General features: G+C 48.0%; 3 protein-coding genes across 3 annotated transcripts; 1 reads left to right on the top strand and 2 right to left on the bottom strand.

Moving 5' to 3' along the window:
• Nucleotides 1–199: 199 nt before the first annotated feature.
• Nucleotides 200–4,440, bottom strand: F4813DRAFT_396887 (uncharacterized protein; the record flags this gene model as incomplete). Its single annotated transcript, XM_049247872.1, has 12 exons — nt 200–644; nt 773–937; nt 1,003–3,227; nt 3,261–3,310; nt 3,350–3,438; nt 3,469–3,519; nt 3,559–3,684; nt 3,721–3,841; nt 3,875–3,960; nt 4,000–4,101; nt 4,132–4,221; nt 4,261–4,440. The coding sequence occupies 12 exons, from the start codon at nt 4,438–4,440 to the stop codon at nt 540–542; spliced, it is 3,390 nt and encodes a 1,129-aa protein (XP_049104150.1). The 3' UTR covers nt 200–539.
• A 1,770-nt stretch (nt 4,441–6,210) lies between these two features.
• Nucleotides 6,211–8,957, bottom strand: F4813DRAFT_343763 (uncharacterized protein). The gene has a single exon (XM_049241573.1). The coding sequence runs from the start codon at nt 8,659–8,661 to the stop codon at nt 6,322–6,324; it is 2,340 nt and encodes a 779-aa protein (XP_049104149.1). The 5' UTR covers nt 8,662–8,957; the 3' UTR covers nt 6,211–6,321.
• Nucleotides 8,958–9,152: 195 nt separating this feature from the next.
• On the top strand, nt 9,153–10,901 carry F4813DRAFT_100953 (Phosphotyrosyl phosphatase activator). Its single transcript, XM_049238391.1, has 2 exons — nt 9,153–10,303; nt 10,354–10,901. Exons 1-2 carry the CDS (start codon nt 9,275–9,277, stop codon nt 10,735–10,737), a joined length of 1,413 nt encoding a protein of 470 aa, XP_049104148.1. The 5' UTR covers nt 9,153–9,274; the 3' UTR covers nt 10,738–10,901.
• The last annotated feature ends 431 nt before the right edge of the window (nt 10,902–11,332 follow it).

The following is an 11,332-nucleotide window of genomic DNA, read 5'->3' as shown; positions in this document are numbered from 1 at the left end:
ACATCAATCCATGCCATGCCATGTCCTTCCATCCCGGGCGCGACGACTCACGGTGAAGATTAAAAGATAAAATAAAAAAAAGATGGATAAAAAAAGGTCGCGCCCTTCCCTTCCCCCTAAGGCATCTGTATCAGGACCCTTTCCCCTCCAAGAAAATATTTCATTACAAAGCGTGTCGGTTTCCGAATAATAAGTGCAAATTCACGATAAACGCGATAAACGGCGTGCGTCAGTTAGGATTAGGCCCGGGCGCAAAGGTAGCGGTGGGCGAGAAGTTTGGTTGGATAGCGTATCCAACGTGTTGACGTTGAAAGATCGTGGCCGAAATAAAGTCATCAGGGGGCGAGTCATGCCGGGAACGTCATCAATAGCGTGGGATGAAAAAAAAAAACCGCTATAATGTCGAGAAGGAATTTTTGGTCATAGCCGACTATCGTTCAGTTCCAGCTTATGATTTCTGGGGAATATTGGTCATGGACTTGAGCATGCTGTATCCTGTTAGCCTGCTGATCGAATCGACACCTTCACACACGTATAATTTAAGAGACGAGATTAGATATTAGATCTACGTACCGCAGATTCCGGTCCCCCATTTCGTCACTCATGGACTTCAGGCCCTTGATGGATAGATTAACTTGTGCTAACTGTTATTACACATGAGTCAGCCACTTTTCCTCATGATGGCTTGAAAAAAACTTGGGTAAGTGAATGTAGACGCAAGCGGAGATGCTGCGACTGGCAAGCGAGGGTTTGTATAGGGGGTACTGCGCACCGCACTCATCGCAGCCGATGAATGGTCAGGCTCCTCACCTGCAGCTGCGGGAGCCTCCGAGTCGGTAGCACCTTCGTAATCTTCTTTCTTGTCAGCTTCATTGTCGTCTGCGAATCTACTAGCTGACAGACCCTTCTTCACTGGCGTTTGCGCCGCCGCCTTAGCCTGGTATTCAGGTCAGCATAATGTATTATAGATTACTACTAATAGAGATTAATCGGGCGTCATACCAGTGCCTCGGCAATTTCCGCGTCCTTGACCTTCAGCTGAGCTTCCATCTCTGCAAATCTCGACTTGATATCGGATGCTTCCTTCTCAACTGCCGCCCTCTTCTTCTGCTCTTCCTCCGCTATAGTAGACAGATTCTCGTACATATCCTTGTAGTCGGCTTCCTGGTTCTTTAGTTTGGCCTCGGCGTCGTTCTTATGCGCCTCTAGATCCTTCTGCGCAATGAGAGCGTCCTGCTTGGCTGCCTCTAACTGCCCCTTCAGAGATTCAAACTCTGACTTTGTCGCGTCGTAATCTTTCTGTAGAAGTTCGAAATCACTCGCGGATTTTGTGGATACCTCCTTGACAGCAGCTAATTCTTGAGCGTGAGACTCTTTGAGTTCCCGGAGCTCCGCCTTCAACGCGTCCGCAATAGAGGTATCCGGCCTCTGGTTCTTTAAAGCGTCAAGCTCAGCCATGAGTTCCACATTGTTCATCTTGGCCTCTGCAAGCTGTTGGTGCAAGTACTCGTATTCTTCCTGGATCTTAACCAGTTCAATGTTCTTAGTCTTGATTTCAGCTAATTCTGCTTCCAGAGTTGTGGATTGCTCTTGGGCCTTGGCCAATGCCTCCTTCGCTGCGATTAACGCTGCCTCGTGCTCGGTAGCGGCATCTAGATGCTTAGCCACATCGGAAGTAGCTGCAGAGAGCTTACTCTCGTGGTCTTGCTTCAACTCCTCGATCAGCTGGGCATGCTTCGCTTCCAGGGCTTCGATGGCTTCCTTGTGAGAGCCCGATGCGTTGTTCTTCGCGGCTTCTACAGCTTCGGACTGCATTGTTATCAGCTTCTCAATCTCGGCGGAGTGGGCATCCTCGGTTTCCTTCTTCAGGGCCTCGAGAGCAGCGGCGTGACTAGCTTGAGCTTTCTCGAGCTCGGCTTGAGAATCTTCGACCGCCGTCTTAAGGGCTTCTAATTGGGTCACATAGGCACTTCCATCGGCATCCTTAGCAGCCAGCTCCTGAGCATGGCTAGCCTTGGCTTTGTCGAGTTCCACATGCGCGTCTGCGAGGGCCGCCTTCAATGCTTCCAACTGAGCACCATGAGCGCTGCTGTCAGCCTCCTTCTCGGCAATCTCTTGTGCGTGGCTGGCCTTGGCTTTCTCCAGTTCAGCCTGCGCCTCCTCGACAGCTGTCTTCAAAGCCTCTAGTTGCGCCACATGCGCGCTACTATCAGCATCCTTAGTAGAGAGCTCCTGGGCGTGAGCAGCCTTCAACTCGGCAATTTCTGTATCCAAGGCTTGCTTTTGAGCATTGAGAACCTCCAGGTGGGCAGCCTTGAGAGCCTCTAGCTCCCTTGCGAGGGCAGCTTCACTCTCGGCCTTGGAGATCTCAATTTGTTTCGCATGGCTGGCCTTGAGAGACTCTAGTTCGGCTAGTTGTGCTTCCTTGTCAACTGAAGCACCGCTCTTGGCGCTTTCCAAATCCATTGCATGGCTAGCTTGTAATGCGTCAAGTGCCTTTTGATGCTCCTCTTCCTTGGCGGAAAGGGCTGCAACAGCAGCCGCATATTCAGCCTTTGCAGCCTCCAACTCTTCTGCGTGGCTTGTGACAGTCGTTGAATGTGTACCGGTTAGCTCGTCAAATTTGGTCTTTAGTTCGTTATGTTCTTCCTCTAGGACGTGAAACTTGCGTTTGAAGAAAGCATCACCCTTGAGGCTCTCAATCTCTGTCTCGTAATCCTGGGATACCTGCTTCAGTTGGGCTTCGTGTGTCTCATCTGAGAGTTTATGTTCCTGCTTTAATTTCTCGTACTTCTCCTCGGCCTCCTTGATCTGAGTAGCGAGATCAGCGCTGGATGATGCATCCGCTTTTACCTGACCTAACTCCTCCTGTAAGCTAGCAAACTCTTCCTTGACCTTGGTCAGCTCTTCCCTCGTGGCATCTACGACAGCGAGGGACTCCTCAAGCTTCGCTTTAACTTCTTGTAGTTCTGCCTGCGAAGCAGCCAGTGCAGCCTTGTCTTGCTCAGCAGCAGACTTCAGATCTGCGAGCTCATTCTCAAGCGCAGAAATCTTGGAAGCACTCTCAGCACTCACGCTGTCGGTCGAAGAGGTTAATTCATCAATCTTTTTCTGGAACGCTTCATTAGCGGCCTTCAGTTCTTCAAGTGCCTTCTCGTGCTCGCCGGATGAGGCCTTTGTTTGGTCTAGTTCGGCTGCATGCGAAGTTTTTAGAGCTTCAACGAAAGCTTGATGTTGCTCATCTAACGATTTCCGAAGACCTTCTAATTCAGCAGCGTGCTCCTCAGCCGCCTTAGTCAAAGCACCTTCGCTATCTTTGGCACCGGTATCTTTCTCAAGCTGGAGGGACTCGAGCTTGCTCTGTAGGCCGTCAATCTCGGTGTTTTTGGCTTCCTGGGAGCTAGCTAATTCAGCTAACTTTTTCCTGTGGGCTTCAAGCTGCTCCTCGGCAGCCTTGAGCTTGTCAACAGCCTCCGAGATCTGGATGCTTAAAGTCTCCTTCTCGGAGGCATGGGCTGACTTCAAGGTTTCCAAGAGTTCTTCGTGTCCCTGGCGCACGACATCTTCGGCGCCCTGGACGCCATTTACCTCGGTCTTGATCTTTTCTTCAAGCTCGGTGACCTTGGCCTGAGAAGAAACAACCTGTTCCTTCAAGGACTCCACCTCGGACTCTTTCTCGGCAAGCTTCGCTTTCAAGTCTTCAATATCCTTTGCTGCTACCGCAGAAGTCGGCGACGCGATAGATGGGCGAGGCGCATGTCTCGCAACTCCAGTAGAAGAAATCGGAGAACCTGTGACGCTGGATAGCCGCTTCCTTGCATCAGCTACAGCACTAGGAGCTCTAGGCTGGGTGGCTGTCGATGTCCGTGCCGACAGGGAATTCCCCGTGCCAGCTGTAGATGGCGTGGGCTTTGCAAGGGTATTGGTCCTCGATGCTATGTTACTAGTAGCCGAGGAGGGCTTCCTTGCCGCGGTAGTAGTAGAAATGCCCGATCTAACGCTAGATTTTCCGGGAGACGTTACGCTTGGTGCCATCGAGGTTCGACGCGCCGCCGCAGAGGTCATAGTGGACCTCTTCCTCTCATCTTCTGAAACAGACGGCTGGGGCCTATGGGTCATGGTAGTGCTTACTGACGGCTTCTTGACAGCGGCCCCAGCAGGTGGGCGAGTTGGAGGCTTGGTCAAACCGCCACTAGCACGAGCCGTTGTAGTTGTGGCAGTCTTCGGAGCAGTACTGGTTGCTGTTCCCGGACGACGGACACCGGAAGTGCCAGTAGCTGGTCGCTTCACGGCATTGTCTTCGGTTTTAGATCCATTGCTTGACTTAACCGAAGATTTGGGCGATTCAGTAGCCCCAGTACCAACAGTACCGGCAGTCTCCTCGCCCGATAGAACCGACTCGTCGTGCTGGACAACCTCGAATCCTTCGGCGTCAGACATGATTTCGGTCTTTACGGGATAGAGAGACCTCTATTATCAGATACACGTAATCGGTTGCTTGTCAAAGGTCTCTAGGTCGGGAAAAATCAAGAGCGCTACTGATATAACTTTCTAGAAAGCTAGAGTGTTAACAATTGTAAATGTTCAAACACAATCAGTGGTTACGAGTATGAGTGAGCGACGATTGGAATGCAATATAGCTTTAGATTCTCATTGATCAAAGAATCAAGCAAGACTGTAAACAGCTAATATTCGCAGCGCCGACACGTCACAAAAGGGGGGGGTTGAGTGTTGATGGTGGGTTGAATCGGGTGTGTTGACTGACCTGTCGTCTTACAGACTCCTTTTTCCCCCTTGCTCGTCTCGATATCGGATTAGCACCGCGGGATATTAACCAGTGAGGTATAATACAGTAAAGTATTTTACTTATTACTGGTATAGTATTGGCGATGAAGATTTAAAAATCAGGTAAAAGAAAAGATGACCCAGAAAAGAACGCGTATTTTCTTTCGCGACGTGAAGAGCTTTTTTCTCAATCCTTCGCGACGCCCTTTTGCAAAAGATACGAAAGTGTCGGATTGGGGGGGGTGGAAAAGGTAAAAAAAAAAAAAAGAGAATGGCTTCTCCAAGATTCTGCACCAACTGTTAAGACCGCCACAAAACGACCGACTTCCTCACTGGCTGACTGGCTCAGAGCCCGTCTAAGCACTGAACCTAAACCCCGATAGGCAATCATCGCTGGAGGGGATCACTTAATCACAGGGGTCCAGACAGGGGCTTCACAGGGGCCCTAGCGGGTCAATTGTCATTGAGCAATAAGAGCTCTAAGCTCGCCTGCAGTTCTTTGGTCCGTGCTTGCGCCGGCTAACCCACCTACCAATTCACCCTACTAATTCCACTAAAAACAAGCACTAATGAAACCAGATGGCTGGTACCTCTAGCCGGCATTTAAATGCCTCCTATAAAAAGGCTGCCTACCTAGTTAACCTAAGAACATTCTTTAATTTACTTCTTACGAAGGAAAAGTACTAGGAGCAAACTTCCAAACGGTCGCATGGACGTCGCTTACTTCTAACACGACAATGTAATATAAGGTACCTATAGCTATACATACATCATCTTAACTCTTCGCCATTCTGTTTCATTACAATGTTGCTTTTGCAACGTCGTCTCTGTTCGGCTACGTAATTGATAACGGTCAACCCAATAATAAACATGTGACATGGTTTGGCCTGTCCGCCTCGTTTCAGTGGATACATATCTACCACCGATTACCTGCATGTACATACATACCTCATACATATGTCCTCATACATTATACATAACAAGCCCGCCTTACATAGCGAAAAGGTCAACTTTAGTTTCCGACCTGCTAATGAGAAGCTCTGAATGATGCATCACAGCTAATCTAACCGCTCGGCCTCAACTGGTTCAGTCTGCAGGCACGACTTGGCCAAGCTGGAGGTTGAGACCGCGAATTGGCCAACTAATGCCGTCGACCCCCCGCTGATGACCCGACAGCATGCAGACCGCATGTACGCAATCTAATAATTGGGTATGCTAGCCTCTCATTTGGCATGGAAGCTAGACAACTCCCTACTTGTAAGCCTAGAAAACCTGTCTCAGATGTTCTCAAGAACCACAGGTATACTTACCCGAGAGCCAATCAAATCAATCAAGACCTCTAATACGTAGATAACCAGACCGGAGAGGATTGGCAATTAGACCATTATGCGATTCAATCACATCAATAGCAATACGCCAGAACAATAGAGTCAAAGTATTGTAGAATTAAATTTTGAGACTTGATATTCTAAAAGCCAAGAGCTAAACATTGCACACGCACGGGTATAGTAACTTTCATTCCTCAAACCACCAAACTCAATGACCCCATGTACGCCTATAATTCTGCATAATCTCTTGGATATGCGCATTTCTGTCTGCTGCCGTTTGTTGCGGACACACAGCTTTCAACATCTGTTCCAAGAGCTCTTCTGCCATTGCCTCGGTGTCGTTCAGGGTTCGATTAAGTTCCCAGCGGACATCATCCAAGTCTGGTAAATCGGGGTACGACTCCTGTATTTTCTTGAAGAGGAATATCTTCTCTTCGTCAGACCAATCGCTAGGATTTTGAGACGGTCGTATTTGTGACGGTTCTTGGGCCAATGACCCTCGCGTAGACGTTGATATTCGTGATTGTGAGAGCGGCATGTGGACTCCCCTGATAGACAACACCGACCTCAATTGCCGGTCCTGGTTAGATATCCTCAATAATTCTTCTTCCCGCCTCCGTTGGGCCCTAACTTCTTCCTGTCGTCTCAATCGCTCTTGATTAGCCTGATGTTCCAGTCGGAGGCGGCGTTCTTCTCTCTCGAGGATATCTGGACCAGACTCAACAAGCCGCTTCAATTCATTTAAAATCCCCTCAAGCTCTTCTCGTTTCTCCCGTTTTAAGCGTCCGGTTTTTCTCTGGATTTTGGTTTCCTCTTCTCCTTCCCCCTCCTCTTCAGCACCAGGTGGCTGTTGTCTTAGCGCTCTAAGCAACGGGCGGTATAACAACCCGATCCAACCAAGCGTCCTCATAAGTAACTCAATGGCAGAAATTGTAAATGATGAGTGGCCCCCATACTTCCCACCACCTAGCCACCACACAGATGCTAGAACATGAAACAGCATAGGAATGGCGAGCGAAGCAATGTCCCCAGCCAGCTGGTCATGCTTTTTGATTTCCTGATTTTGTTGTAATCGACTTGGCCCTCCCTTTGCAGGCTTCATTCCCCGAATATGACGGACCGTAAGTTTGATCTTCGAGAAATAATAACCAAAGAGATCACCGTAGTCATTAAAAAATTTATTTTGCTCTATAATTTGAGGAGCTTTTGGAGTTGCCACAAGCAATCTCTCTAGTTTCGTTAGAAACTTAAGTAAAACTCGAACGGGACCAGGCTGCATAAAATCGAATAGAAATGGCCGCTCATGCCATTTTCGTCCCTTACCAGACCAAGCTTCATGCCCTATGAGTCGAAGCGCCTTTTCAAGACTAGAAGAATCAATGTGCATAGTAACATCATCTTCTTGGGGGCTTTCAAGTATTTCACTACCTTTGTAGCCCCTGGGATATCGAGCTCGAAATTTTGCCACATCCTGAGCGAAACCATCTTCGGACAAGTCAAAATCCGAAAGGCTTTCGTCGTCTGAGGAGAGTCCATCAATACGCTCCGAAGCAATACCCACTTCATCCTCCTCCTGTATATCTTGTGTGCCAACTTCAGGGTTTGGTTGTACCAATTGTAGCAAACCATTTTGATCTCCTTCCAATGCAGATCGGGGATGCTCAGAAGTTTGAGTTTGTCCTGTTTGAGAGAATTGGACAGACCTCAAGCCACGGTGTGGTATATGAACTTCGATACGTCTTGCACGCAGAGGCAGTTCTCCCGAAACATTAGAGATTGCTGACTGCCTAGGTAATGGTTGTTGGCCAGGTGACACGGGTATATCCCATATATCAGCCTGGCTTTGAACTTCATCTGGGCCATGTTGAACGATATTATTATTGTTCGGGGCGGAATCTAGTTCGTGCCCCTCCCCATGGTCAATGATGAGCGCTGGTGAGGATTTGCCGCGCCCAGATATGCCAGTCGCATCATGAGCCTGAAATTCCTGCAAGCCTATATTCTCGTCATGGTTGGATTGGACCTGAGCATTATCATCTACATTTTCCCGCGCATCCTCGTTTTCTTCTGAACCGGTGGTTTCATTATTCAAATGACTATTTGCGGACGCTGGAAGTTGCTGATGATCCCCACGTCCTTTCTTTTTGAACGCGGCATTGACACTGCTTACCAGGCCCGGAGGTACATCATATTCGGGACTTCTGCTTGCTTTTCGAGCAGATATAGTCCCTGCCGACCGCCTAGCAGATGGTAATACAGGCGTTGGATATAGGCGTGCATTTCTAGAATTAGTTGTAGGCTCAACTTTCCGTCTTTTAGATGAACTAAACTGTACAGATAGGTCATCATCTAGTTGTCGACTCCGCTTTCGGCGGTGATCTAGCGACCGTATACTCGGATCGATTGAGCGTCTAGGTGATAAGATACAAGGAATTTCATCCTCACCACTGTCGACGCTTTCAGGGCTATGACTATGCTGTTGTATTCGCCCTCCGTCTGGAATGTGACCTTTAGCTAGAACCTGAGCTCCACTCCGGGTCCCCACCATATTTCCGGCCTTGGATATAATAAATACGATGAGAATCAACTGGGGCGCGTATCCGAAAGTTGGGTATTAATTAAGGGAAAGAAGATGGTAGGCTATGTTCCGTCTACTTTCGAAAAGACGTTGAATATAGATTAATTAGAGGTGACCATCGGTAGTGAATTGTGTGAGGCTCTCGCGAAAGTAATAATTTAATTACGACGCGTGATTATCTCAGTCTCGACTTTTCGGCACACAGCCACACGGCTCACTTACCGGGGTGCCGGGCAACATAGCAGGAGGTACCTACCTACATGTTGGAGGTATGTATGTGTAGAAAGCGGGTTGTGGGGTTTCGCGAATTGCAAAGTCAAAGGTCAAAGGAAAGTACATACAAGGGAAGTATCAGTGTTACCTAACAATTTGAGGCCCGTGCAGAAGCTTTTAATATGTACAATGAGGTAGCAAGCACATCCTACATGTATGTACATAATACATAGTGGGGGCGGGGCATACCTACCTATGTCTTACTCGGGAAGCTGTGACGCAGCTAAGAAACGCCGTGTACTATATTGATCATATATTTTACCAACTTCTGGTTTCGTCATTTCTAAAAGAACTAATACCTAAAGTGGCTATGGCAACTGTTCAGGATTCGCAACAATCTCCAGGGGGTCCTGATGGTTTCCCCGTCTTAGAGATATGGGATCCTTCAAAGAAATACACTTTTATCAAGCCTACAAAACAGATTAACGATGGGCCTGACGTCGCTAGGTTCTTGACTTCAAAAGCCTATCGAGATATTGGCATATTTGTCATGCAGCTAAACCGCGCCATGTGTCCTCGAAAGTCTGTAGGAGATGATGGGAAGGACAAGATCATAGCTTTCCATATCGGCTCGGAATACGAAACCAACCCGGTTCAGTCGGTATTGAAGCTTCAAGAGTTACTTGTCAGGATAGAGTCTTACATCGACGAAGCTCCGCCTGATCAAGGACCGAGGCGCTTTGGAAATGTTAGCTTCCGGAAGTGGTACAAGTTGCTAGAAGAAAGAGTCGTAGACCTCCTTGAAGAGTTCCTACCTGGATCCGTCTTAAATTTTGGCCATGGGGGTGAATCCGATACCACCTCCAAAGACGAGCTCACAGCTTATCTACTTGGTGGGTTTGGGAGTCCGCAGAGACTCGACTACGGAACCGGTCATGAGTTAAGCTTCTTGGCTTTTCTCGGAGGCCTATGGAAACTTGGCGCATTTAAGGATGGTAGGCCGGGTGGTGACATTGAGCGCAGCATCGTGCTCGGTATTTTTGAACCTTACCTTCGAGTGGTGAGACGCTTGATTCTAACATATACGCTTGAGCCTGCGGGATCCCATGGCGTCTGGGGTCTAGATGATCACTCGTTCCAACCCTATATCTACGGCTCGGCACAATTAAGCCGTGCGATTACAGATTCAGAGCCCATGCCGATTGAAGGCTCCCTGTTTCGGGCACCTAAACCTGCACAAGTAGTCAAAGCTGAATATGTTGAACAAGAGAGAAATAAGAACATGTATTTCTCGGCCGTAGGGTTTATCAACGATGTGAAGAAGGGTCCTTTTTGGGAGCACAGTCCCATACTATTCGATATATCTGGTATCAAGGACGGTTGGGGTAAAATCAACAAGGTATGGATATAGATATAACGGTCTCTCACTCCTCGCTAACTCTGCCGCAGGGAATGATCAAGATGTTCAACGCCGAAGTTCTTTCTAAGTTCCCAGTGGTGCAACATTTTCCATTCGGCTTACTATTTTCTTGGGAACAGGATCCTAATGCCGCGGCCCCTCAGCAGAGTATCCATATGGCAAACCAACCCCCTTCTACAACATCCATGCCGCCGCCGCCAACTACAGCAACTGGATCCGGTACAGCCGCACCATGGGCACAGACAACAAATATGCCGCCACCCTCCGGACCTGGTATTCCATACTCCCGAGCACCGTGGGGTCCGGGACATCCTGTCCCTAGACCATCTCAACCACGGACCAGCACGCCAGGTACCCAATCATCTATCACCCAAGCCCCTTGGACCAAATCTAGCGACAGGCCAAGTGGATAAATGCGCAAGTTATTTTACGAAGTTCGTCTTCTAGAAGCTTAGGTTTACTTCTATGAAGTATGTATTCGTTTACCCAAGCTTCTTAATAACTCGCAGGGTGAGGATAAAGGTCCCCCAAAACTTATTGAGCCCCATAGTCATATTTAAAAACATGACCGCAATCCCAGGCGCTTTCTATGATTATTATGTTTAATAGAAGCGATATTGCAAACTCGACTAGGATATTCGAAGGCCCCTATATCTCAGGATTAGTCCTTCTATGTATTAAGGACAACTAGTTATGTAGAAGCACATAGAGTTATGATCACTCTAAGACCCATGAAAAGATATGGCATCAAAGTGTGTAATGAGAGCCCACAATGAACCAGACTTCGTGTTTCCATTTACTTTCTCGAACCTTACCGTTTTTATCTATCAACCCAGTCCAGAATTACCAATTGCCATCATTTACTTTGTAGAACTAGCATTAAAAACATACAAGAGTTCTGTTGCCTATAGACAGCTTCAATACACTTACCAAGCGCGCGTATCAATTTATCCTCTGGTCCTCAAACAGAATAATGGGCTTGTTTAAATCATATTGCAATCAGTAATG

The sequence above is a fragment of the Daldinia decipiens genome (assembly GCF_022478715.1).
Source record: "Daldinia decipiens strain CBS 113046 unplaced genomic scaffold F4813scaffold_2, whole genome shotgun sequence".
NCBI lineage: Eukaryota > Fungi > Ascomycota > Sordariomycetes > Xylariales > Hypoxylaceae > Daldinia > Daldinia decipiens.
This window is presented reverse-complemented; position numbering and strand designations above follow the sequence as displayed.